At 33.7% G+C, this 27,629-nt stretch overlaps 3 protein-coding genes and 1 pseudogene across 5 annotated transcripts; 3 read left to right on the top strand and 1 right to left on the bottom strand.

Moving 5' to 3' along the window:
- On the top strand, positions 1-3,827 carry LOC109353284 (E3 ubiquitin-protein ligase SINAT5-like). 2 transcript variants are annotated; one of them, XM_019595492.1, is made up of 4 exons: positions 1-266; positions 1,692-1,931; positions 2,467-2,853; positions 3,244-3,827. In XM_019595492.1, the coding sequence occupies exons 2-4, from the start codon at positions 1,725-1,727 to the stop codon at positions 3,562-3,564; spliced, it is 915 nt and encodes a 304-aa protein (XP_019451037.1). In that variant the 5' UTR covers positions 1-266; positions 1,692-1,724; the 3' UTR covers positions 3,565-3,827. The 2 variants fall into 2 exon arrangements, with proteins under 2 accessions (XP_019451037.1, XP_019451036.1); XM_019595491.1 differs by having other exon boundaries at positions 2-195.
- LOC109353526 (probable ADP-ribosylation factor GTPase-activating protein AGD11) lies at positions 5,681-11,009 on the top strand. 2 transcript variants are annotated; one of them, XM_019595841.1, is made up of 10 exons: positions 5,681-5,863; positions 6,088-6,151; positions 6,302-6,421; positions 7,003-7,087; positions 8,069-8,144; positions 8,636-8,799; positions 8,883-9,123; positions 9,875-9,991; positions 10,087-10,182; positions 10,479-11,009. In XM_019595841.1, the coding sequence occupies exons 3-10, from the start codon at positions 6,370-6,372 to the stop codon at positions 10,758-10,760; spliced, it is 1,113 nt and encodes a 370-aa protein (XP_019451386.1). In that variant the 5' UTR covers positions 5,681-5,863; positions 6,088-6,151; positions 6,302-6,369; the 3' UTR covers positions 10,761-11,009. The 2 variants fall into 2 exon arrangements, with proteins under 2 accessions (XP_019451386.1, XP_019451385.1); XM_019595840.1 differs by having other exon boundaries at positions 5,681-6,002.
- Positions 11,446-12,416, bottom strand: LOC109354165 (annotated as a pseudogene).
- LOC109355041 (flowering time control protein FY-like) lies at positions 15,115-26,314 on the top strand. The gene is made up of 18 exons (XM_019597946.1): positions 15,115-15,486; positions 17,119-17,210; positions 17,364-17,432; positions 17,595-17,699; positions 18,214-18,309; positions 18,395-18,477; positions 18,601-18,672; positions 18,754-18,851; positions 20,043-20,102; positions 20,191-20,251; positions 20,337-20,424; positions 20,702-20,765; positions 21,821-21,899; positions 22,350-22,439; positions 22,963-23,048; positions 23,402-23,868; positions 25,169-25,402; positions 25,990-26,314. Exons 1-18 carry the CDS (start codon positions 15,267-15,269, stop codon positions 26,056-26,058), a joined length of 2,133 nt encoding a protein of 710 aa, XP_019453491.1. The 5' UTR covers positions 15,115-15,266; the 3' UTR covers positions 26,059-26,314.

Raw genomic sequence — 27,629 nt, 5'->3', positions numbered from 1 at the left:
CTTCCTGATCTTCCTTGCATATACGCTCCTCCTATCTCTCTAAAACCTCTTTAATTTGAATTTTTTGTACCACTCGGCAGACCCGCACTCGTGCCCATTTATTACAGTTTCTTCTTAAAACCCCACCCACCACTTTTTTCATTTTCATTCATTTTTCTCTAATACCCTTTTCATCTATCCAATCCTTTATTTCTGGTACTCCTCTCTTTAATTTTATTTTTAACTTTATCTATCTGGGTTTCTTTTTCTTCATAAAAAACTAATGGGTATGTTGAAAGTTTCGTTTTTTATTTAAATTTTAATTATTACATTTTGGGCATCATCCACCGTGTTCTTGAGATTTTATTTGTGTTTGTTGTAGATCTGTGGTGGGTTTGGTTTGTAATATGATGTGTCTTATTGTTTAAGGTTATGGTTTTAATAATCTGGCATATGTCAAGGGATGTAGCAGTTTATTCTGTTTAAGGTTTGTTTGTTTGATCTGTCTTTGATCAACGAGGTTGTTTTGCTTGAACAATTTGATGTCTTGGATTAAGGGGTGGTTGTAATAACTAAAAATGGCATGCAAAACTGTCACTCTTCAAAATAAGTCTCAGATTATTATGTTAATGCATGTTTTTGCTGGTGTTGGCTTTACTACTAAGGTTTTCGTGTTGCCATATTTTCATGAGCACACACTTGTCTCTGTTGAAAAACCTGGGTCTAGTTGATTGTGTTGTTGTAACTTGTTTCTTATTTTAGTTTGGTTTGTAGTTGTATTCATTTTGATGATTGCTAGGTGCATTGCTATTTGCTCCTTTGTCGGATTAATTCGACTTTCTAGTTATGATTCTAAGTCTAAGGCTTGTTTAGACTACACTTTGATGCTAGACAAGAAGGATCTTTCGGAGGTGTAAGTATTAAAATTGTCTTAGTGTATTGGCAGCCTTCCTGTTCCTCCTTTAATCTGTAGCATGTAGTGTGTTGCCAGATTTTGGATTCTTGAATGATGTCTTTTGCTTGCTTTCATAAATCCAACAACAACCAAGCACTAATATCCTTAGGTGGGGTCAGCTACATGGATTGAACAACGCCATAATGTTTCATCATATTCATTGACAAAACGTTAATATCTAAGTCTTTCTTAGTCGTTTGCCTATGATTTTTCTTAGCCACCTTCTTCCTCTAGGAATTGGACTTGCCTCCATTTGATCTACAATCTTTTCTATAACAGGAGTTGCTCCAACTTTCATTGTAATGCATTCATTTTGAATCATATCTTGTCTAGTGTGTTCATTCATCCAATGCAACATTCTCACATCGCCTATGTGTACTTGATGCTATACATAGCTCGTCCTAAGTCCGGATAGAAGGTGAAGGTTGTGTTAAACAGCCAAAGTAAAACTATATCGATCTCTATGACATGCTTTCATAAATTTAATCAATCAAATTCTATAATTAGTAAGAGTGTCTTTTTTTTTTTTCAAAACCAAATATAGTGACCACCATGATGTGTCTTTGATTCTTTGATATGAAAATATATAGGGGAGGTGATAGATTTGCCATAGATAGACAGAATTCATATTTTGATTGTCATGTTATTCCTTATCAATTATGCTATGTGAAGTGTATGAGTAATAAATTACCGTGTCTTGAGTATAGTTCCAGGCTTTCCTGGTTATTCTAATGAAATATTTTTTCCCCACTCACAGGTCACAGGGCTGTAGGTGACTGCTTCTATTAGCATGGCATCAAGTAGTCCATTCTTTGACGATATACAAAGCCATTCTGATGTCGATCCCCCTCAAATTGAAGAGTTGACAGATGTTAGTGAATTAGTGAATGATCCTACGCAAACTGCTCTTAAACCTAATGGGACTGTTTCAAGCAGTGTTCGTGAGCTCTTAGAGTGCCCTGTATGCTTGAATGCCATGTACCCTCCAATCCACCAGGTTGCTTATGTTTGATTACGGCCTATTGTTGATTTGATGAGTTCATGTGAAAGCGTGTGATAGTAATGTACAAATATTGCAGTCAAAGTGCGATTTGATTAACTAATTAAAGTAACAGAGTGCAATCTGATTAACTAATTAAAGTGACAAAGTTCAATTGACCTAAGATGCTGGTTTTAATACAATGGTGTAGCTGCTTATCAATAAGATTGGTGAATAGTAAAAAGAGAATTCTCATAGTAAGTAAAACTAAAACATCAGTTGATGCATGTCATAACTCATTAGCTGAGTACGAGTGTGTTACTTTCCTTGTTCAAAATAAATTCTCCCACGTCTCACCTAGATGATTTATTCTGAGAATACTAAATGTTTTTTTCTAGTGAAAAGTGAATTACATTTCCTAGATGTAACCTTTTTTGCATTTACATAATTATTGGTGGTTTGCCTTTTGATCTAAATTGAATATTCATTAGTAGGCAAGAAGAGTTTTTAAATGGAAGTTTAGTTAACTTCTTTTCTTCCATTCTTATTACAGTGTTCAAATGGTCACACTATATGCTCTGGTTGCAAACCCAGGGTCCACAACCGGTGCCCAACTTGTAGACACGAGCTTGGCAATATCAGATGTCTGGCACTGGAGAAAGTGGCTGCATCTTTGGAACTTCCGTGTAAATATCAAGGTTTTGGGTGCATTGGTATATATCCATATTACAGCAAGCTAAAGCATGAATCGCAATGTGCACATAGACCTTATAACTGCCCATATGCTGGCTCAGAATGCTCTGTTATGGGTGATATACCCTACCTGGTGGCCCATCTAAAAGATGACCACAAAGTGGACATGCACAATGGCAGCACTTTTAACCATCGCTATGTCAAATCAAATCCACAAGAAGTTGAAAATGCCACATGGATGCTGACGGTATTGTTTTGTTGATTTTCGTCCTATTTGCTTTCAATTGACTTGGTAAATTCGCTAGACTGTTCAATGTTGGTAGGTTGTGTAACTTTGGGGCATGTTGGCAATTTGTGTAGTTGAAAATGCTACTTGGCATGTTTCTGTCTTCATCAGTTGATAAGAATATACGATTTAGGCACACAGTAATTAGCTTTTTAACTTTCTTCACTTATGAAAATTCTTTTTGGCCAACACTGGAACATCCCAAAAGTTGTATTATGAAGGAACTATTTGTTTACAGCCTTATCTTTGTTTCACTAGCTGTCTGTCTATACACGGGCCCTATGCACATGATTTTGATCCTATGCAAATTTTAGGTTTTAGCTTATATCTGGATTTCACATTGGTTTCTAGGTTTTCAGCTGCTTTGGTCAGTATTTTTGTCTACATTTCGAAGCTTTTCAGTTAGGAACAGCTCCTGTATACATAGCCTTTTTGCGGTTTATGGGCGATGACAACGATGCAAAGAATTATAGCTACAGTCTAGAGGTGGGTGGACATGGGAGGAAAATGGTTTGGCAGGGAGTGCCAAGAAGCATTAGGGACACTCACCGCAAGGTTCGCGACAGTTTTGACGGTCTCATCATTCAGAGGAATATGGCTCTCTTCTTTTCGGGTGGTGACCGGAAGGAGTTAAAATTAAGAGTTACCGGTAGGATTTGGAAAGAACAGTGACTGGAGGGAGATGATGTGCTTTCTTTTATTAGCTGTTATATTAGACTGAGTAGTTTTAGTGCAATGTATTTCTTGTAGTGAAATGTATCTTCTGGTCATGTGATTGTATTTTGTAGTTTTGGAGGCAAATTCTCTTTGCTTATCCTTTCATCAAATACATGAATTGGAAGTTGTACCACTTATCATTATGATAATTACAAGTAGTGATGTAGAACCTTAGTGTACTCCATCTATTATTCTTTTTCTTCTCTAAACTTATATAATTGATAGCTATTAAACAAATTTTGCATTCACACCACAAGCCACAATTAAGACCCTTTGTTTTGCTGCATTGCACAGTAACAGGTGATATGGTATATTCTCTCAAGTGAACTTCAAGTTTTTATACTAGGAAAATGATATTTGGCTTGATTGTTTGGTTTCTATACTAATATCCAACTGTGTTAGATCAAGAGTGTAATATCTTTGTCGTGGAAAGATTTATACATAGTCAGTGTATCATTCATACTTCATTTGTATTACTTTTAGTTGAGAGTCAGTGATGAGTAAATATGAATTGTGAATGATACAATGACAGTGTAAAAAACTCTTATAATGTCGATACATACATATGTTATGGAACTGGTTGAATGTACAGGGATGGTGAATTTTATATTTAGAGTCTTTATGTTGATGTATCTTGGGTTGGGAAAGTTTGTGTTTGGTTGTGATTGTTTATAGGTTGAAGCACCCCTTTTGCTTTTTAATAAGATCTATCTTATCCAACAAAGAAAATAATCTTAAAATGAATGTGTTCAATAAATATACTTGTGATTTGGCATATATAATTACAAGAATGTGATGTTGAGATTATTATTTTGTAGTCCACTTGCTGCAATGAAATGCTATCATCAGAAAAAGCCTCATTGCTAAACAAATATAAACGAAACCAGTAAAGTATTTGGTAATTGATCTCACGTGGGTCAAATAAGCCCATTAGATTACAAAGAATGCAATACATCAGTTCTGTCTTGTGATAGAAAAGAGTAAAAAGTGAATATGTGTATATTCTGTTAGTGTAAAAATTTATATATATTTAGTACTTTTTATAAAGAGTGAATGATAATGAAACATGAATATGGATGATGTAGTAACAGTGTAAAAAACTCATATATATATATATATATATATAGTCATTGCATACATTTATTCTCTAACAAATATCTTTGTGGGGAATGGTTATGCTACTATGGAATGTTCAAACTCTGTGTTAAATTTAATAAAGTTTCTTCTTCTACTTACATGTATGATTTTAATGTATGGCAAGCTTCAGCTTATCATATTAATAAACAGGTAATTAGCAGCATGAATAACTTATGATTAATTCCTAATATTTCAATGATTTTGATGAATGTGATTTTTGTTACCTAAAAAATCTAATGTTTACTTTAGTTAGAATATATCACAACGGTCCCCTTATCCTAATATTTCATTAAATGATTTCACAAGAGTTATAGAGATCTAATATCAATTGGATCGAACTCGAAATATTTAATTTATTTAGAATATTCTAATATCAATTGAGCTAAGCACTCTATGTTAAGGTTTATGATCATTTACACAATACAATGTTTTATCACAAAAATGTCAATTAGAAACATATTGCTAAGAAAAAAACATTTATACTCCACAGACTAGACAAATTAGTTAAAAATTTAAAATTAAAAGATGTGATCAAATTTGTCTTTAATAGTCAAAAATGGTAGAAGGGCTAAAATTAAGGACCAAAATTGTCTTTCAATTGAAAGAAAAATCATTTTTTTAATATTGACTAGAAAAGAAGAAGCTGGAAATTACTATTAATAGAGTATCTGCATGCTAGACTTGTACATAGTTGAAATATCAATGTTAATGAATGAGACACTATTCAAGACATGTGATTTCTATCCCTTGTCACAAGTATCGTGTAACTAGACACTCATTGCATGGTTCTCCTGAACCTTAATATAAATGTTGGTTGGTTGGTAAGTTAGGTAAACATTTATTTATCACAAAACAAATCCATGCATTTAACTTTTGACGTCTAATGGTTTCTATATTTTTTTTAATAAAAGAATTGAAACATAGAATTATGAAATTTGTTAGAAAATCTAGTGTGACCTGTGTCTCATTTTCCTCAACCATAGGTTAGTGTCTCTCCTAAGATCACACCTCATTTTGCTTGTCAATTGAATTTCCAAGTTTCATTCTTTTCAAAGTCTCAAATTTCCACCATCAATGTTTGTCAATCTCCAATTCTCTGAAAGACCCTTTTGATTTGGTATGTTATTTCAATCATTGACAACAATCTCATTAATTTGATATAGTTTCTTTGATCTGGCCTTAGACCCTTTATGGTTTCATCCTTTCATCTTCAATGATTATCCTACTCCAATTTTCTCAAAGACATTTTTGATTTGGTATGTTATTTGAATCATTCACAACCTCATTATATGTTTTTTCTGTGGTTTGTCCTTTTTTTAATACCCTTTTTGTTTGTTACAGAGAAGAAGGTACCATTTACCCCTTACATGCCTAAAATTGAAAGGAGATAGATATATTTTGATCTGTAAGAATTTTGGTTGAAAAATTATTCATTTTCTTACCTTATATAGCTTCCTTATTGCAATATCTTGGAGCATTTTTTATGTTATTTCATTTTGATTTGTGAATGCATGTGCAATATGATCCAATTTAATATGTGTTTATATACATGCAGAGATGCAGCTGAGTTATGGCTTTTCACAAAGTGTAGCACCATTTTATCATTTTGGTTTCAAATATTAGATGCTGGAGATGTCTATACAATATGAAAACTCTGATATTAAGGGTGGGTCAGGTTCGAGCATTTTATCCTTTTCCCTTCTCTTTCTATCTCCCCCAATTATTGATTTTGCTCAGAAAAAATAAATTCATTTAACTATATGAAATAATCTTAAATTTACCTTTTCCATCCTTTTTATGGCAAAAATCGACAAAGTTTTTCGTTAACTTTCGACTGGCTAATACGATATTCATATTTTATCTGGACTTAGGACCAGCTATATGTAGCATTAAGCACACATAGACATGCAATTTGGATTAAGTCATGTCAACAGAATGTGATGATAAGACATACTCCAGCTAAATGTTGTAGTTTTAACTTACAAATTTAACACTATGGATTGTATAAATATCTATACCTTAATGGTTAATATAGTTTAAGACAACATCAAGAAAGAATGAACTACCATGAATTACATGATATGTTCAGAAAACTTAAGACAACATTATACTGAAAGAAGATTATGTGTAGGTACATTATTGATTCCTCAACCTCACTTATTCTTCCCTTGAAAGGAAACTTAATGTCATAGGCTTCCTTACTTGGTTAATTTCAGTTGATATCTTATTACATTTCCTCACATTACCAATGACTAGATCCACAAAAAAGGCTAACAATTCTGATGCATCAAGATGGGAACAACTTTTGTGCTGATTGTGGAACTCCAGAGCCAAGATGGGTGTAAGTATTAGGCTGATTTTCATAAGAATTTGGCCTGTTTGGTTTATTCATTGCTCATTTTGTTTAAACTACACTAAGGGGATCATTTCAACAAAAGATAAACATGGTTGTTAATTACACTTGACTCTAATGGTAAAAATGATTTGAACTTGTTCTGTAAGTATGCATTTGATGAACCAGTAAATTTTCTTATTTCACCTTTTAAGTTTTTCTTATTTCATGTGATAATTTTATTTTGTGGGGCTAATATGTAGATGTACATAGGGAAATAGACAAAACAAGATGGTAGGATGTACTAAAGAATACTGAGTGTGTTTGATAATACTGAAAATTTTATTTCTAAATTTTTCATTCTATAAAAAGTAAGAGCTAGATTTTTAATATTTAAAAATTAAGAGCTGGGTTTTTCATTCTATAATGTTTTCTATGATTGTGGATTGTTGTTTTTACAAGATGACTCATATAGATAACTAGATAAGAGCTAATCAAGTCTGCAACCATATTTTTCATTCAAATCACTAATGGTGAGAAGCATCAAGTTAACCTTAAAAATTTGTTAATTCAAAACATTTTGTTTAAAAGTTATATTATGGAGATATGAATAAAAGTTGGAACCATGAATTAACACTGAACCCTCAAGAGCTTATAAAATAGGTGTTTACTTCTTCTCATTTCACTATTTTGACTAGTAGTTCTTTGGCTAGATGTGTTATGTTGATAGTCCTTTGTTTTTACCAATATCATGAAGATAAGCCTTCATTGTTGTTGTTGATTAAGCATTTCTAGATCACTAGAATATCCGATTTTGATTTTTCGCTATATATTTTACTTGTTGGAGTATCAATTTGTACAATAATTGCTCAAGAAAATTTGAAGATATGGAATATTATACTAATAGCTCATTGAGAAATTAGTCTTATGATAAAATCACTAGCTCATTTTTCATATTTGTTTTTATTCATTACATTTTTTTAACATCAGATCTTCAAGTTTTGGAGTATTTATATGCATCAAGTGTTCTGGTATACATAGAAGCTTAGGAGCTCACATATCAAAGGTATGTTTCTAACATAGCTTATAAAGGAACTTGTAGTGACAGCTTTGTTGTCTTTGTTTCAATAACATCTTTCTGAGACAACATTGCTTATTGGACAAATAAGGATAAGGTTGGGACTCACAATAAGCCATATCTATAAATGTTTTGCAGAAAGTATATTTATGTTAGCATCAAAAGAATAATGTTAAAGTGTTTCTTCACAACTTCCACCTCTCTTTAAAACACTTATCTCAGTGATTTCATTCTTATTAGCTTGATAGATGGAATAAAGGTCATAAATTAAGATATCTAGTACTAAAGTGAATTCCATCTAAGTAATGAAATTTTTTCATGTGGATGGTAAAATTTAGTAGAGAGTAAATGTCAATACTGCATATTCTTAACAATGTTTTAATCAAAATCAGTACTTAATCACTGCAATATAAGCACTCCATAGAAGTTTTACTTTTTTTCGAAAACAGAAAACCTTACATAGTGTGAAACTATTATAGGTTCTATCACTGAAGCTAGATGAATGGACAGATGAACAAGTTGATGCATTGGCAAAGTTGGGAGGAAATAGAATACTAAATAAGAAGTACGAAGCTTGCCTCCCAAGTTACATAAATAAACCAAAACCATATTCCTCCATCGAGGAACGGTCGGATTTTATTAGGTAACTGAAAAGAAACGCAATTCATATTTATTTTGGAAGAACTATACCATTCTGATTCAGAAATGTACTATTTGATTTTTCAGGAGAAAATACGAGCTGCTACAATTTCAGGAGAGTGATGAACGTTCGCTATGCCCTATTGTACCATATCAAGGAAGAAGTTCATCATTCGCTCAGAGCAGTACTTCATGCAACAATTATCTTGCTGATAAGAAACCGTATGACAAACAACCAAACAAAAATCGTATCGGGCATGCATTTCGAAATAGCTGGGGAAGAAAAGATTCTGAGCACAAGTCTTCTTCAAAGAAGAGCACCTCATTGGTAATGTTTCATTCGATTAATGCCAGATATTTCAGCCATCTATCATATGAACTTAACCAATCCTTTTGGAGTCGAATAATGAACCGATCTTTAACAAGTTTCATGCTCCATAATCTGGACAATATTTATTAATCAAGTAAGGCTCCTTGTATATTATATTTCTGTAACATGATTTGATAAGATGTGTAGAAATGAGCAAAGTAGACAATTCATACCTGGTTTAGGCTAATTTTGTACCTTTTCATGATTCATAATGTAGGTTTCTAAGATGATTATTTGTTGGCTGTTTAGGGGGCAACATCGATCGTTAGGGACGACGATAATTCACACCTGTCATACTCAGTAGAATGTGCATGCATTAAAAATAAAGGGAATAAAATAAAGAGTGACATGTTTTACTGAAAAGAAGAATCTTAATGTGTTAGATATGATTATTGTTTCAAAGAATAGACAATAACTGTATGCATGATGTGATATTAAAAACACATTACCTTTATTTACATAGAATGTGAGAATGTCATAACAAATATAAAATCACCTTGCCATGATTAAGTCTCAAGGATTTGTTGTATTTGTTTTCAATAACAGTATAACCTATTTTCCCTTCTGCGATTTCGTAAATTAACAAATATGTGAATCATGTTACTCTATGCCTTATTGTAAATAGAAAAGGGGAAATGATTAAGTTATTGAAATGTTGACATTTTTCATTCTGAATACTTAATCTTGCTTACCTCATTTACTGTTATAGGCAGGTATGGTTGAGTTTGTTGGGTTGATAAAGGTTAATGTTGTTAAAGGCACTAACCTTGCGGTCCGGGACGTAATGACTAGTGACCCTTATGTCATCCTTTCTTTGGGACACCAAGTGAGCATTTTCATCTCTGAACTGCTTCAAAATATAGATGTAACAGAGAAAATGAAATGTTTCCAAGGTAACACTTTTAAAATCTGTTTTCACAGTCAGTAAAAACGCGCGTCATAAAGAACAATTTGAATCCAGTTTGGAATGAGAGTCTAATGCTGTCTATTCCAGAGAACATTCCTCCTCTTAAAGTGGTAAGTTCAATAGTTTACAATTTCTGTTAATCATAAAAGGGATGATACTAGTTCTCTGTTACCATAGTTATAATGAGTTCAAATTTTTTATTAGTGCCAACCTCATGAATTTTGAGTACAGATATTCTTGTAATTGTCATTTCAATTGCTGCAATACTCAACTACCATTCAATGTCATTATTTTCAATATTGGTAGAAAAGTTATCATTTTTTTCATTATATTTGTTACAATATTGGTTGCACATCATTCTCTGCCACTCATGCTTGATCAGATTTGATGGCATTGTTATATGCAGCTTGTGTATGATAAGGATACATTTTCAACTGATGATTACATGGGTGAAGCTGAAATAGATATTCAACCTCTGGTTTTAGCTGCAAAAGCCTATGAGAAATCTACAATCAATGAATCCATGCAGCTAGGGAAATGTGTAGCAAGCAAAGACAATACTCTTGTTAGAGATGGTGTAATTTCCCTTGATGAAGGGAAGATCAAACAGGAAATCTCAGTGAAACTACAGCATGTTGAGAGAGGTGTTCTTGAGGTTGAGCTGGAGTGTGTTCCTCTTACTCAGTAGACTTTGCTCAACATTGTAGATTGTCATGTCTAAGGAAGCATGGATACGACACGCGACAAGTATATGGCACGATACGGATATATGAATATGAAAAAGAAACATAAAATGTTATAGAATATGGTTAGGAGTGTTCAAAAATGTCTAATACATATACTTGTCCAACACGAATATGAGATTTCTCAGTGCTTCCTAAGTCATACCTCTTCTCTTTCATGTTACTATGTGACAAAAAAAGATTATTTTTTACCTAAGTTTTGTTTTCCACCTAGGTATTGATACCTTACTGAATTGTAAGTGGTTGGTGGTTTTACTCAATAGACCAAATAATTATTTTTGAGAATATTGATAACTCATCAAGATACTAGTTTATATAAAAACATGTTCTGTATTAACATCTTACGAAGAATTATGGACTATCTACAAGAGATTTTGAGAGAATGTTGTAATGATCCAAATCTTTTATGTTGAGAAAATAAATAAGAAAACACCACATGTATCAATTGTAACTAAGTTTTCAGCTCAAATGGTTAGGATTGAAAAGACCAAGGAGCAACAAATGAATGTGTTCTTTCTAACTAAGGTATGAGTCATATATTTGACATGGAAGTGATGTTATCCAAGAAACCGAGACCTTAACCAAACCCACATCACCAACAATGAAAGCTTATCCATCTATATCAAATGATTTAATGTGCAATAAAAAACAGCTGCACATGAGATTTGTGTAAGGATTTCAAATTTTCTCAAGAACAGCAATTTAGACATCGAATCAAGCCATTTTCATTACACTGCAAGCATTTCTTCATCAACCCTTCATCCTCATCAAACAACTTCTTACTCCCATTACAATTCCCACAAGGCACAACCCTCACATCCCCACAACTAGGGCGGGAACCAAATCGAACCAGAACTCAACTCGATAAGGGTTTGTTCAACTTGAAACTCGACTCAAGGATTTCCCAATTTGCCAACCTCACATAGATGCTTTTTTCAGCACTTCCAAAATATTTGCCCCTTATAAAATTCTGAGGCAAAGTTACAATTTTTTTATTCTTCTCACCCAATACAGTCATCAATTCTTTCCGATAATATGCAGCATCCATTGAAATATCTCTCTCATCAACCCAAACCCTAAATATCATCCTAACAGCATAACAATCCTCATAAGTTCTTTGAATTCGTCGCAAACTCGTGAAATACAACACGATCCGATCCTCAGTGTATGGTAATCTGATTTGATCAGAAGAATCTAAACTGTTTGTAAATTTTTCGATTTTAGCTTATTCGAAGGTGATTCTTCATCTGAATTATTCATTTATTTTGAGGGTTTCAGCTGTTTGGTTTTGAATATATTGCAGAGCTTCTTCACGGCCTGGCCACGAATGGAATTCACCGAATCGATGGAGAATTTGGTCATGGAACCCACGCGATGGAGGCTCGGTTTTTGCGACGGTTTTTCGATGTTCTTGTAAACCGTGGTTAATGACCTATTAAGAAACGGAAAAATATACGACGTCGTTGGCGAAGAGGAAGACACTGAATTTTTTATGTTGTTAGTATTGTTTCCGAATGACGCCATTGACCCTGTTCACAATTAACACAAAAGTTTCAATATTTGTAGGTATTATCAGAATTTCACATGATAAATAATTACAACCACAAATTCATCAGAAACTTTCTATGTATAAAGTCTTCCCCTTTTTAATACGTATGATATTGTCGTTTTGAGTGTACTATGTTATACTTGGTTTTGTTGTTGTGTGTGGTTGGAATTTACTACAAATATTTATACATAGTGTATCATCTATTATTTATTTGTATTACTTTTTATTATTTTTTTAAGTTAATAATAATTATAAATGAATGATAAACGAATAAAAATCTCTTACACTATTAATTATATATATTTTTCTCTTTGTTTTATGCGTTTGCAGATAAGAATAAATATTTGTGGAGGTTTGTTGAACAGAATAAAATGTTTTTTGAGTTTGGGAAAAGATATAAGAGATAGGAGTTTGGTTACTTTTATTTTGTTTGCATTTTTTACATATAGAGAGAGATAATTACCTAGATCTTTTACTTTTCTTTCTTTTTTTATACAGATAAAAACAGTGTGTTTATGGATTTTCTTTTTCTATTTTACACAGAAGACAACACCAACATTTGATGCACTTGAGTCATATCTTCTGTCTCAAAGTCTGCATCATTTTATATACTCATTATATCATATTGATTAAAATAATAAAACATGAATTAAATATGTCAAATTTATATGTTTTAATCATGAGAATGAAATGATAATATATTGAGACACAAGTTATTATCTCATTGTACGACCTAGGATACAAGTTCCATCTTATTTTTTACATAGCCATTTGGGTTGCTATTTTTGGATTTGAACAACGATAAGATCGATATTTATTGAGTCGGGTACAAATCTCAAAACAATTTTTGTATTTGTATGATAAGATTGTATATATCTACTCTTCTCACATTCCACTGAATTAAAATCTTGTATATTTAGCCGTCTTTTAAAATCTCAAATTCTATAATCATGTTTTATAAGTAAATTTGGTAGATTATTACATTGCCAAATGCAAATATTACATGTATGAGTAGGGTATAATCAAACAATCAATTTTTTTAATTCATTTGATATAATATGAAGGAATACATTTGGATAGCACCACAAATTTATAGGTTATTTAAGGTGAGCTCAACTTAAGAGTGTCTTTTGGATAGCACCACAAATAGTAGAGCTCTGAGATATGGCGTAAGCATTTTAGTTCAAATTTGAGATAGTACATAGTTTTTTCTCCCCTTCTACTTAATAGGATTCAAACCTCATAATTGACTTAATACAATCTTAAATATTAATTTCAATGTAGAATGTGTGTTTTAAAAAGAAAAAAGGCAAGACACTATTAATTTTGGGTGAGATACTTTTTTAGTTTGTAATATATTAGTTTTTATAAAAAAAACATTAAATATTTTTAATGAAATACTTGTTATTTGTATTGATACTTTGAATAGTTATTAAGTACTTATTAATTTTTGGTTTAATATTTATTACTAATAATATAAGAGTTTTTTACATTTTTATTAAATCATTCATTATATGTTAATCAATGTTACGAAACCCGAGCCGGATGTCAAACCGGCAGAGGTCACGTATTAGGTTTAACCGGTTTAAACGGTTAAACCATCCAGTCTGACTGAATGATTTTGTATATAATTAATAATTTTTATTTATAAATATATAGTTATATATAAATGTAAAACTTTATATAATTAATAATTATGTGTAATTATATTGAAACAATACCTCTTTATCTTTTTGGACCCTAGTAAAACAAAATATTAGAACATTGTCCCATTTTTTTTATTTTTAAGTGAGTCGTCCGGTTTACTTCCCGGGTTAATCCGGTTTAACCGGGTTTAACATGGTTGGACCAGATTTTCTCCGGTTCAAAGCGGTTCAACTCTCATTTGGTTAAAATGACAAACCAGAGTCGTTTTCAAGTCCGGTCAGCGGTCAGACCGGTCGGACCATCCGTCCAGTTCGGTTCTAACAACACTGATGTTAATTACTATTGACTTCTAAATACTATACAAACATGATATAAATGATTTGTAAATGACATGCTTACAACAATATATAAATATCAAATTTTTAATTCTTTAGCAAACATTAATTTTTTAAGGATACTTGACCTTAATTTCTTTGATGACAATTCTAGTAATCTTATAACTTTTTCTATCAATCGGAGTCCTCTCTTCACCACCCGCATGGAGATGGTCTAGGGGTTCATAACTACTCCTCTTATACTTATCTAGCAAACATTTAGATCCGGCTATACTTAAACTTTTCTGATTTATTTCCACATCTTTCACTTGTGTAACTGTATAAATTTTAAAAGTTGTCAAAAAAATAAAAAAGCTATTTGTTTTTATAAAGAAATATAGTGGCAAGATAACAATGCACAAATTGTCCATAAACTTTTTTGTCTTCTTTTTGGGTGGTAGGGAATATTATAGCCACTAAATTGACATGATCCAATTTTGAGATGAATCTAATTGAGGTACTACCCTTGAAAAGTACAACGACATAATTATATGTTAGTGGATAAAGATGAGTTTATAAAATGTATTTATATGATAATGTAAAAGTTTATACATAATTCTTACAATATTATCTATTATTCATTTAAATTAATTTATTTAAAGATTTATAATAATGAATTAAATATGAATGGTGAATAAAGATACAACCTGTACATTTGTATGACTAATGATCACTAAGGGATCATAGATTTAACTACTAACTACTAATAAAATGGTATATTTTTTCTCTGCCCGCGCTTCACTCAGATTTCTTCCCCAATTCCCACAAGACAAATTTGAACGGGCTTAGGGTTTTCGCTCTCTCTATTCACCTGCAACTGCAATTTCAATTCTCCATTCAATCAAACACCTTAATCTTATTCTTCTGCATTCACTTCCACAATGATGTACGGTGATCCTCATAACCACCAGCACCATCCGCAACAGCAGCAGCAGCCGCCACAGCATTTTCAGCACCACCAGCAGCCAGGTCCAGAATTTCACCGTGGACCGCCGCCGCCGCCGCCGCAGATGATGCGCCAACCGTCTGCTTCGTCCATTAACATAGCTCCAGAGTTTCACCACCCCGCTCCCGGTGGCCACCCTCCTCCTCATTACGATGGTTCACTTTTTCCCCTTCTTCCTTTGCGTCTATTTTTTGAATAAGAAATAAATATTTATTAAGGAAAGAAGGGAATGTAATGGAATGGAAATACTTTTTTGCTTTTGATTTTAGTGGGTATATTCTGTTGTTATGATTTCTTGTATTATAGGATCATCTCAAAGATTATATATATATATACATACAGTGAGTACACTTTGCATTTGAAAACACTTCAATATTCATTGTTCTCACATTCTTAAAGTAAAATAACGCGTGCTCACACTGGATAGATTCAGGAGATAGTGTCTATGACCCTTATTAACATCTGGATGATATAGTTATAGTTGATGGGTGGGTGGGTGAATCTTCTCAATATTTTCTTGTCAGGTGGAGGAGTCATAGGCAGAAAGTTTAACAACCGACAACCAAGCTTTAATCTCACTAGGTGAGGTCGGCTACATGGATTAAACCATGTTGTAGTGTTTGACCATAAATCATGTTCATTGACAAAGAAAAACCGATTAGTTAATGTTTGTTGATATCTAAATCTTTCTTAATTATAAAAGAAGTTTAACTCTCTCATCTAGTTAACCACTTGACAAGGAGAACATTTGAGAGTATCTATTGTGGAGGGGATCAAAGGAGTAATTGGCAAAGTTGAGTTGTTGGATGAACACAGAAGGTTTCAGACCAAAGGGTTGACTGTAACGTAGATGTGAAATTTGGGTATCATATTGTGCCATGAGTTGGATGTTTAGGCATAATGAATATGTTTTACAAAGTGGCGGGGAGATTGCGAGGAGGTCAATGAATGGACAAATGTGCCAGGTGTAATTTGTGAGAGAAAAGTGTATATCAAACACAGTGGAAAATTCCACTGGACAACTATAAGAACGGTGATGCTTTGTGGTGGCAGTGACTGCTAGGTAGTAAAGTACCACTGGGAGTTAAACCGAAGTGTCTTGGATATGAGAATGTTTAGGTGCATGAGTGACATACAAGAGAAGGTAAGATGATATTAGGAATGGATGGGGTTTGGATGAAACTTAGAGTAGCACCTGGTAAGGGGTGATAGAAACTCACCTAAGGTGATTTGGTAATGTGAGGAGACGAGCAACTCAGCTTAAAGGCTCATCATCATCAACAACAACCAAGCCTTAATCCCACTAGGTCGAGGCTTAAAAGCTTATCTGAATATGGGGATTGTGGAATTTCATCATAGTTTAGTCTACATGGTTATACAGGATAACGTGGATCATGCTTTGCAACCTTATTTAATTTATTTGGATAGAATTAATAAATTAAATATTTGTTTTGTGATTATCTGCTACACATATTCTTGTGAGAATCCCCCCACACACACACAAGCATACGATGGGCATGGCAAGCTAATTTGTTGAGTCTTTTTTTGACTTGTATATTTAATTCCTCACTTTCGGTTATTCCACAGTGGATTTTATTAATATTTTTTCTTCTGTTTTTTCCTTTCTAATGAAACTGTGGATGGTTCTTGAGGTGTGGGGAAAATGTCCACTTTAGATACAGGCAATTAATTTATATCATTGTCTATAAGCTTGGCCAATTTTTTTGAAAATCTTGGGTTTGGATTTTTGGTGACTATTATAATTTAACGATGACCGATTTTAGCAGCTCACGGTGATAGCCATGGTGCAAAAAGAATAAGAAAGCTTGCTCAAAGAAGGGCGGTTGATTATACGAGCACAGTTGTGCGTTATATGCAGGTAATGATTACTGTTTATTGAGGGAATCATCTAAATACATATATATCTCAGTCATAGGCTTATTGTTATATTCCTAAAGGCTTTTTACTTGTTTTTCTCCTTACTGTGTGCATCTCTCTTTGAAATTCATTGGTAATGTAAATCTGCCTTCAGATTCGTATGTGCCAGCGTGATTCAAGGGATAGGACAGTACTCCAACCAACCCCAGGAGCAGCAATTGATGTCAGTGAGCTACTTGTTAACTTCTTACTTTTATATTTGTTTTTAACCTACTCCAACCTCCCCTTTATTCTAATAACACAACATGGTGGAGGTTCAGAAATTTTTTATTTTAATGATCAACCTGTTTTCTTAAATTTTAACCTCATGCTATTTTTCATGCAGATGTTGCCAGCAGTTGGCTATTCAGACAATCCATCTACAAGCTTTGCTGCTAAATTTGTTCATACATCTGTAAATAAAAATCGCTGCCCTATTAATCGTGTTCTTGTAAGTTACACTGAAATGTTGTTATTGGCATGATTTGTTCTTCTGATAATCAGTTCATGATATACATGCTGATTGTTTTGCTTCTCAATTTGCTCAAACATTTCTGAACTTAAACATATGCTGCTTCTCATTTGATTGGGTTTTTCTATATAGGGAAGTAAATTTCTAGAGTAGTATGAATTACAGTATTTTTGACTAATATGCCAATGGTAATTTCACTGCTTACTTTGTTCAGCATATTTAAAACAAAGTAGGTACATAGTTAACTTGTTTTCTATGTTGAATTTGTGTGAAACTATATGTTCCCCTCTAGTGCAATTGTTATGACAATTTCGTTGGTTTGGTATTTCTTTGTCATGCAAGGTTGATTTCTATGCATTTTGAGTGTTTTAGTTGAGTTAGGGTATTCCTAATAGTTTAGCAAGATGATGGTTATGCATTTTTTTGGTTATGCAACTAAAATGCATTTTACTGACTGTTTTAACGCTGCTCCACTCATTAATTTTTTAAAAAGTGGACTCCAACAGGACGGCGTCTAATTACTGGCTCACAGACTGGGGAATTCACTCTTTGGAATGGACAATCTTTTAATTTCGAAATGATTCTTCAGGTACATAGCTTTAACTATTGTCCTGAAAGTATTATTTTAGTTTTAGAATGAAAGAAGTCAAAGGTGGATTTTGAAACCTCTGCAGGCACATGACCAAGCAATTAGATCCATGGTCTGGAGTCACAATGACAACTGGATGGTCTCTGGTGATGACGGAGGCGCAATAAAGTAGAGATATACCTTAATATTTTGTTTGGTTTTGATAAGCGTCATATTGTATATATTTAAGTAGATTTTGATGATTAGAAGTACATATGTCAGTTGATGTAATTGCACGTGACATTTTTCTAGGTATTGGCAGAACAACATGAATAATGTTAAAGCCAACAAATCTGCTCATAAAGAATCAGTCCGGGACTTGAGGTAGATATTTCATTTGAAAAATTTATCCTTGAAACTTATAGCATGCTGATGAGGAAAGCTGTTGTAACTCTTTATAAACAGTTTCTGTAGGACAGATTTGAAGTTCTGTTCATGCTCTGATGATACCACTGTTAAAGTTTGGGATTTTGCACGCTGTCAAGAAGAATCTTCATTAACTGGTAATGTGCTTTGAGAATGAGTTATTGTCTCCTATCTGGTCGGAGAAATGAAACTGAATCACTAATAATATTCTATTAGTATACTCTTCTGAGCTTCAACACCAACAACATTCTCTTAATTCCTATATGTGGTGCCCCCATTAGTTATCAATGTATGCTTTATTCGAGGTTTCTCAATCATAGTTTTTAGAATCTTATGGTTCACGATTCGAATCGCACGATTCACTGCGACTCCACAAGCCAACAATTCATATCGTGTGATGAATCACAAGTGACCATGAATCATGTGATATGTGGTGCAATTCCGTATCACCCATACGATTCAACGATTCATTAATATTTCCTTTTTAACTTTCTTTCATCATTTCTCACCAAATAAAATAAAAAGCCACATAAGCTTAACATGCTAAATGAAAAGGAATCGAAGGAGTACATATACACTATTTGATTATTCCATTGCTATGTTTTATTTTTCTAACAGGGTCTTCATACATTTACTCACTCTCTCTATGCTCCTATTTGACTACTCGTGTTGATAGCTAGACTAAGTTATAATTTGATTTATGATTTCTTGCCTTGTGTGACTTGTTAAGTTGTTTTGTCATATCCTACATAGAATCATTTCATTGAGAATTACACATCATCTATATTACATGTTTTAAGCTCTTGTTCCTTGTGTATCTGAATCTTAAGATTCGACGATTCAATATTAAAAAATAGCTAGACGATTCACAATTTGACATCCTTGTTCTAAATTACAAATTACATTGTTCAGGCACTTGAAATTGGGTTCTCTATGTTAAAAATAATCTTGTTTTCCGCGGTCTTGGGGTGTAAATAATAATGGAATGGCAGTTTTAAAACTATTCAGAGCATTAGTTGCTTTTATCTGTTTGTGTTGGATGTTTGCAAAATTATTCTTGTTAATTCTAGTCTCATAAAATTTTGTTGGGTAAATATTTTATTTGTTGTGCAACATGTCTCATCTTTCTATTGGTCAACAATTTAATCATTCCACTTAAATTTTATACTTATGTTTACTTTTATTTAAAGCCAGTTACTCAAAGTTGCTTGTAAAATCAGTTCCTGGGTTTAGATTGTCAGGCTTAGAATATATCTTGTGTATATTATTCTTGTCTTTTTTATGAATTGAACCTAAGTGTTTTCATTGTGGCATTTGAACTCAGACAGGCCATGGTTGGGATGTGAAGAGTGTTGACTGGCATCCTACAAAATCCCTTTTAGTATCAGGTTTTTTAAATATCTCATTTTGAAATTTTTTTGAGTACTATGAAAGTCAATACTGTCATACATATCCCATTTGGTCATCACAATACAGGTGGGAAGGACAATCTTGTGAAACTTTGGGATGCTAAATCGGGCAAAGAACTTTGCTCATTGTGAGTATAAAATTAAATATTAATTTTGATGTCTACCATTTCATAAGACACTTTATGTTTATAGATTCATATTCATTTTATGCAGTCATGGGCATAAAAATACTGTGCTATGTGTCAAGTGGAATCAAAATGGCAACTGGGTGTTAACAGCTTCAAAGGATCAAATAGTAAAGGTTGGTAACTTTATCTTCATGGTACAAGTTAACGGACCCTTAGTAGGCATTTGCTGTCTGGTGTATTTGTGATAATCATCAAACCATTTTTGGGGTTCAAGTTGGATTTTATATACCTATAAGCTATGTTATGCCTGCTTTGTCACCTTCTGTTTTTCAGCCATTTCCCCCTTGCTTTGTTCTTTGACTTTGTCCTGCTTTGTTACATTTTCTATTTTGCTTATTAGAATATCTTCCCCCCGGAGTACTATCATTCATATATACCCTGTACTTGCAGCTTTATGACATAAGGGCTATGAAGGAGCTTGAATCATTCCGCGGGCATCGCAAGGATGTTACTGGTAAATGACATATTTTTTCTTTGAGAAGGATTAAAAGGATAGTTCCTTGAATTTAATATATCCTGCAATCATTATTTGACAATGACTGGTCAGAAGATGTTGTGATGAAAACAGGATGTGTCACTGTAAGCTTCTCAGCTAGAACATGACATTGACTACCAAACTTGCTTTCATGTCATATTTTCACTTCCGTTTGAGAAAAAATCATTGTAACAGGAATGCAGATTTCTAAATTCTTGAAAAATATGTGTAGATGTTTTGTAGCAGAGACTAGATTAGCATAGCTAGAATTCTGCTTTGGTACCCACTGATGGTATTATGAGCAGGTTTGAGTGAAACGAAATGCTGGTGGAATATGTGTAAGTCATACATTAGATTTTAAGCTACTTTAAGTTTTGATTGAAGGAGTTGATTTGATTAGAATGATTTTGATTGCTGGACTATGCCTTCCACTCATCCAGTGGTAACCAGGAAGTATTTTTTCAAGGGTAGCAAATCTTTATTGTATGGCGTGACTTTTTGGTTTGGTTAATCATCTTAATCCTTAACAAGTTATGGCTCAGTTATTTAGGTAATGTGTGGTGTATTTATTTTTGACACAGATTTTGGCACCATTCTCGACTCAATAGTAGTTTGTCCGGCTAGCATCCTTTGCTTACACCTTCACTATGCCTATTCTTGTTAACTATTACTTTCATGGTTAAATTGCTATCAATGTAATACCTTTATTAGAACATGAGCTATCAATTGGTCAGGTGATGTAGCAATTTAATCTTGATTACATTGTTGTCCATCACTGAACCACTTTGGTTGCAGTTTCTTATTTTACTTTATTTAGAGCAACCTGGTGAATTTTCTTGTTATAATTCTTCTAGCAGTCAAGACATATGCATGCATAAAGTTCTCTAAATTGTTGCTTGTTTAGTTAATATGTTTTGTTGGGCTACTTGGTTGTGTAACATTGTGAGGACTGTAGGGCAAATCACCATATTCTCTAATGCTTCTGCAACAGTCAGAATGGAATGAGTTTCATGACTTACTTTATACTTTGTTAGCTTTGGCTTGGCATCCATTTCATGAAGAGTACTTTGTCAGTGGGAGTCATGATGGTTCCATCTTCCATTGGCTCGTGGGGTAAATTTGTTTTCTTGCACTTGTCCCTCTCTCTTTATCGTTACTCCTCTCCTTGTTTTATGGAATTTTCCTTTTCTCATTATGCCTGTTTTTCTACTTTTATACAAAATTTCAAGACAAACTGTCTGTTTCAAAGAATTGAGCATTGTTGCTGTTTGCTCCGTTAAAAATCTCTGGTGAACTGGAGCTAATGCTTACCAGAATTACTCCCTTATTGTGTGTACTTTTGTCTATCTGTATGGAAAACAGTTCAATGATAAAAGATAGATAAAACAGATCTTATTAGTTATCTCATCGGATCTTTTGTTTTAACCTTTCTTTGTAAATTAATGACTTGTAATTTTATGCTTTTAATACTTTGTCTGGTTGAAATTATTTTTTCCTGAAATTTGGATATCTTATCAAGTAGGAGTTGCTTAGTGTAATTATTCCATTTAACTTATTTTGCAGACATGAAACTCCGCAAATTGAAGTTACTGGTGCTCATGATAATAATGTGTGCGACCTTGCATGGCATCCTATTGGGTACCTTCTCTGCAGGTGAACTTGGCCTTACTCTCTGCGAAGACTTTTTATAATGCTTGATGGGCTTCTTTCTCTGTCTTTGCATCTTTGCTTGCCTAATGTTCTGAAGTTATTGTTTGATTATCTGTTTTTGTGTTAATAGTATATTGTCTAGCTTTCTGTTTTAAAATTTCAAAGCACTATCAGCTGAAAAAACATGGAAAAACTTCGATAGACCTTAGAACTCAAAAGTTGTTTGAGAATTCCTCTTAAGTTTTAAGTTTCCATGTAATACAATTTCTTAACAGAAAGCCCGATAAGAAGAACTTGGGAACTAGACATTGCTACTGTGACATCTTAGTTCTTACAATAACATATTTATAATATCTTGAGTTCTACACTTCAAAAAAATGTCTTGAGTTCTAGACTTCAAAAAAAATGTCTTGAACTCTATTTTGGTAGACATCTTGTAGCCCACCTTATTGATGTTTAGATATCTGATTCTAAAGAAAGTGATTGCCATCTTTAAGTTACTTAACTTTCATGTTTTCTTATGCAGTGGTAGCAGTGATCATACAACAAAGTTTTGGTGCAGAAATAGGCCAGGAGACACTGCTCGTGATAGATTTAACAATGGCATGCAAGGTTTGTTCAATTCCCTGATGGCAAAAGAAACAGCATGTTATCTCTTGTCTCCTTCAGCATTGAACCGTATCTTTCAACTTCTGTTTATGGTCATCTAACTATTGGAACCCATGTTTGATGGGTTCTAATTACTTTCCTTATTCAGCATTTCTCGTCAAAACAAATCCTAATAAATGCACTTTTTCAGTGCATTTGCTTTAAACTTGAGTTAGAGTTTGCAAAATTCAAAGGCTTAAGCCGCTTTGTTGCTGGCTGAAATGAATTGTTGATGGTAAATTGGTAATTCTTTTTGTTAAATACATCGGCAAATAGTGGAAAACAATTAAGGAAAACACTTTATGTTCATCTGTCAGGATATGGTGAGCAAAATCTGGCTGCTGGCCGTGTGGCTGGTAACTTTGCAATGCCTGAAGTCCCAACAACTCCCGGACCATTTCCCCCTGGGTTGACTCGAAATGAAGGCACCATTCCAGGTGTTGGAGTTGCAATGCCCTTACTTGATGTGCCTCAGGGGGAGCAGATGCAGCCCCATCCTGCTTCAATGGGTGCTCCTCCTCTTCCACCAGGTCCACATCCCTCTCTTCTTACTGCCAATCAACAGAGACCATACCAGCAGAATCCTCAGCAGATCCCACAACACCAACACCAGGGACCACCACAACAGATGGGTCCTTTGCCTTTGCCCCTAAATCTGCCCCAGCTACAAAACCCTTCCCAGTCATCCATGGTCCCTCATCCACATCTGCCTCGCCCTCCACACCAAATGCCACTTGGAATGCCAGGTCCTACGTCACATCAGATGCCAATGCCAGGTCCAATGGTATGAATTCTGAGTAGTTTCTCTTTCCTGATTTGTAGTTATTCATGTTTAATATTGTGCTATTATCTGGGTGGTGTTCTTACCTTAATTGATAGATTGTTTTGGTATTTTATTGGTGATGGCTGCTGAGGGAGCACATCTTCTGTCCCACAAATTTTGCACTCTGTGTGCCATCAGCTGTGATTGGTTGAAAAAAATATTGAAGTTAAAAGTTCAATTATTAAGTATTTTTCTGATTGATCGCAACTGATGGCACCTGGAGTGACACAGTTTGTGGGACAGAAGATGTACTCCATGATGGGGGCTAGATGTTGGATGGTTTGATTGGTCTATATATGTATGATTAGTATGTTAAAATATATCTTCTATGTATATTCTGTAATTATAGATCTTGTGGGTGGGAGTTGAAGAATATTTGCTTACTGACCCATCTTGAAGGAGCTCAAGTTTCCCCTTGTTTTGGCGATTCTTATGTTTTCACACCACCCTTGGCTCATTTGTTTTAGCTACTACCCCAAAATTTTCATCACAATATAAATGGGAATTATATATCTTTACTTGAATTAAGGAGATGCATACTCTTCTTTGCAGAAATGAGAAATAGTACCAACTAGTTCTTTCTGTACTTGTTGTCCTTTGCTCTGCAGTAATTGATTATATTTTACCATTCACACTACTCTGCAAGGGATTCAGTCTTAGTTTTGTAAGAGAACCTTTGGGTAATGTATCACATATTCAAATAATCAAATGATATAATCAAGTGAGAATTTTATTTATGGATGCCAAATGCCATCCCAAGACACACAAGAACAAGCACAAGCACAGATGTATACATATGTTCAGTCAATTTGTTAATAGAATTTTAATTATGAGTGCATACTCAATGATTGAGATGTTTGCTACTTGATGTACACACATGCTATGTAAAAATGTTTTTTTCTTTAGTAATTGTGTTTTTTTGTGTGTACTTCACATTATATTTTAAACAAATTAAATCGTCTATGTAGTATCAACAATTTGAGGCTCTTGACATGACACTGAAATTTAATTCCTAGCTGATAGCATGCACATCTAGTTAAATGTTATATTTTTTCAAAAAAATTGTTTTTTATGCATTAGTAATAAGAAGGCACCTGAGCATGATTTATTGTAGAGCATTATGGCATCACTCGGTCCATATACCCGACCCTAACTAGTGGACTAAAGACTTGGTTGTTGGTTGTTGTTGTATTAATAAGGTATCTCTAATTAAGAACAAAATGTTCATTTTAACAGAACCAACTTCTATTTTTTCTTTCAGGGGATGCAAGGTGGAATGAATCAGATGGGTCCTCCAATGCCACAAGGACATTATGGGGGCATGAATCAAATGCATTCAGGATCCTTGCCTCCTAGTGGAGGGCCGCCAGTTGGAGTTTTTCCAGGCAACTTGCCTAATATGCAAGGGCCACCAAATACCGGTTATCCTCAAGGAGCATTCAACCGACCTCAAGGTGGACAAATCCCTCTGATGCAAGGGTATAATCCATACCAGGTAAACATATTATGTTGCTTCTTGAACTAATTGCTACGTCACCCACAACTTGTTTTTGTTTGGAAATTTTGATCGAAACTTCTTTTGGTTTTGGTCCTCTTCCTTCACTTATATCATGGTTTAGAACGTCTGGTTATGTTTGGGAATTGGTCTATTAAGTAGCACACTCATAAAAGCAGAAGCTATTTCTATGTTGCATCTCAACATTAACCTCTTCCTTCTCCCTGATCAGCTGATCCCCTTCCAATTTCTCACATTCTCTTTGTATCATCTATTTTGATTACTTAATTTGTTAGTGGAAGTGGGTCGCCTGGAGCACGAGACTCCCACTTAGTGGGGTATGGGGAAGGTAGATGTATGTAGTCTTATCCTCGCAGAACGGAAAGGTTGTTTATAGGATTTGAACTTGTGACCTCATGATCACTATACAACAACCTTACTGTTGCGCTAAACTAACCTCATGATCACTATGCAGCAACCTTATTGTTGCGCTAAACTCACCCACTTAATTTGTTAGTGGAAGTGTAAGGTCAAAACCTTGAAGGGAAACTAACTACTAATTCTTATTTTTTTTTTACTTAATGCAGTCTGGAAATCAATCAGGGATGCCTCCAAACGCACAACCAGGGGCACCACACTCTCAAATGCCTCAATAGAAAAGGAATTTGCTTACTTTCTTCATAGCTGTTTGTTATTTTGTCTCATGTAGTTCTTTGATGTTAATCATCTGTAACTTTCTCCTTTGGATGTGAGTAATTTCAGAATTCAGTTAAGGCTTTACAATGAGCAAGTTAACACATTCTGCATCATTTAGCAAAGGAACAACAACGTTTTCATGTCACAGGCCTCTCAAACTTTGCCATTGTTTTCATGTACTCATTTGAAAGACTTTTATGTTATATATGTTTGGTTCATCCTAACTCCTTTCAAACTAAATTTATAGCTATGTTCTCACTCTCACAGTTTCACTCTAATACCTTCGCTTCGTGCGCGTAATCAAACTAGGCAAAAAGGATACTTTGACCCCTTAAAAACAGGAATGAACGCAGGAATATCATACCAGTATTGACATCAGATATGGATATGCTACTAATTTTGAAGCATCTGTTGCTTATGTTTATGTCTATTTTCTTAATGTTTTGCGAGGCTTGGGGCACAAGGAAGTGATGAAAGTGGTGATGCTTATTCTTGAATCCAATCGTTGACAACTTTCCACGTGCATAGTTTGTCTTTACTAGAGTCTTGTTTTAAAGGGGGGAACAAAATGATGACTTTGGAAAGAGTCTCTCTTGTTTGGGAGTTGGGGAAAAGAGAGGGAAAAGTGAGGTTTTCTGAAGTCCTCTAAAACCTTTCACATGCCTATTTTCATGGTTCCCCAATTTGGGGTTTTTATGGAGGCAAACATGTCAAAACATGTAAATTCCTCTAGTAAAAATATCTTAGTTATATTTTTGTATATTTTTTATTGTTAATTAGAATTTTAAAGAAAAATAAAATAATATTTTTCCACTATCATCATTACTTTATAACCTCCTCCTATCTAATTTGATACTCTCATATAAGGGAGAAGTTTGTCTTCCTTTCTCTTTTCCTTCTTCCCCTATCATTGTCCTTTGATCTTTCTCATTCTTTTTTCCCTCATAACTCTCAAACATAACCTAAAAGATAGTAGTTGGACAAGGTCATGTGTGGATTGCCTATACTCATTGTTCAAACACTGAAAAAGGCCAATGCTAAGATTTTTTTTTCTTTATTTTAGCTAATGAAGATTACCGTAATTGGTAAAGAATTGACTTAGTTCATAAGATTATGGATTCAAATTTGTTAACGTGAGGACTTGTTAGTGGATAATATGTAATTAATTTTGTAAGTAATATGTTAGTAATTTGTCCTACTTAATGGTATCTAAATTAATTGTGATTTTGTTAATGATTGTTGTTAAAGTAATGATTAAAAAAATCTAAAGACAAGCTTTGAATGGTGAAGAAAAATATTTAACGAAGAAAACTATTTTTTTTAAATAATCACTCTCCTTCATGATTAGCAAAACTGGATTAATAATTAAGTGGATAATATATTTTATAAGTTTTTTTGTATTACCAATGGTATTCATTTACCCAAAGGGTAAGAAACTAATCCCTTTCAGGGTGTGTGACTGCCTTTCCTAACAAATGTTGTTCACATGAATTGAACTCTTGACTTTTTTATCATCCTGAATATCTAGTTA

Source organism: Lupinus angustifolius, chromosome LG08 (genome assembly GCF_001865875.1).
Source record: "Lupinus angustifolius cultivar Tanjil chromosome LG08, LupAngTanjil_v1.0, whole genome shotgun sequence".
NCBI lineage: Eukaryota > Viridiplantae > Streptophyta > Magnoliopsida > Fabales > Fabaceae > Lupinus > Lupinus angustifolius.
The sequence above is the reverse complement of the archived record's forward strand: the minus strand, read 5'-3'. Positions and strand labels throughout refer to the sequence as shown.

Excerpts from the sequence above, each read along its gene's own strand:
- LOC109353284 (XM_019595492.1), top strand. The coding sequence starts at position 1,725 with ATGGCATCAAGTAGTCCATTCTTTGACGATATACAAAGCCATTCTGAT. Across the intron at positions 1,932-2,466 it reads TGTACCCTCCAATCCACCAG|TGTTCAAATGGTCACACTAT; the intron begins GTTGCTTATGTT and ends TTCTTATTACAG. Across the intron at positions 2,854-3,243 it reads ATGCCACATGGATGCTGACG|GTTTTCAGCTGCTTTGGTCA; the intron begins GTATTGTTTTGT and ends ATTGGTTTCTAG.
- LOC109353526 (XM_019595841.1), top strand. The coding sequence starts at position 6,370 with ATGCTGGAGATGTCTATACAATATGAAAACTCTGATATTAAGGGTGGG. Across the intron at positions 8,145-8,635 it reads TAGGAGCTCACATATCAAAG|GTTCTATCACTGAAGCTAGA; the intron begins GTATGTTTCTAA and ends AAACTATTATAG. Across the intron at positions 9,124-9,874 it reads CAAAGAAGAGCACCTCATTG|GCAGGTATGGTTGAGTTTGT; the intron begins GTAATGTTTCAT and ends TTACTGTTATAG.
- LOC109355041 (XM_019597946.1), top strand. The coding sequence starts at position 15,267 with ATGATGTACGGTGATCCTCATAACCACCAGCACCATCCGCAACAGCAG. Across the intron at positions 18,673-18,753 it reads GAATCAGTCCGGGACTTGAG|TTTCTGTAGGACAGATTTGA; the intron begins GTAGATATTTCA and ends CTTTATAAACAG. Across the intron at positions 22,440-22,962 it reads ATTGGGTACCTTCTCTGCAG|TGGTAGCAGTGATCATACAA; the intron begins GTGAACTTGGCC and ends TTTCTTATGCAG.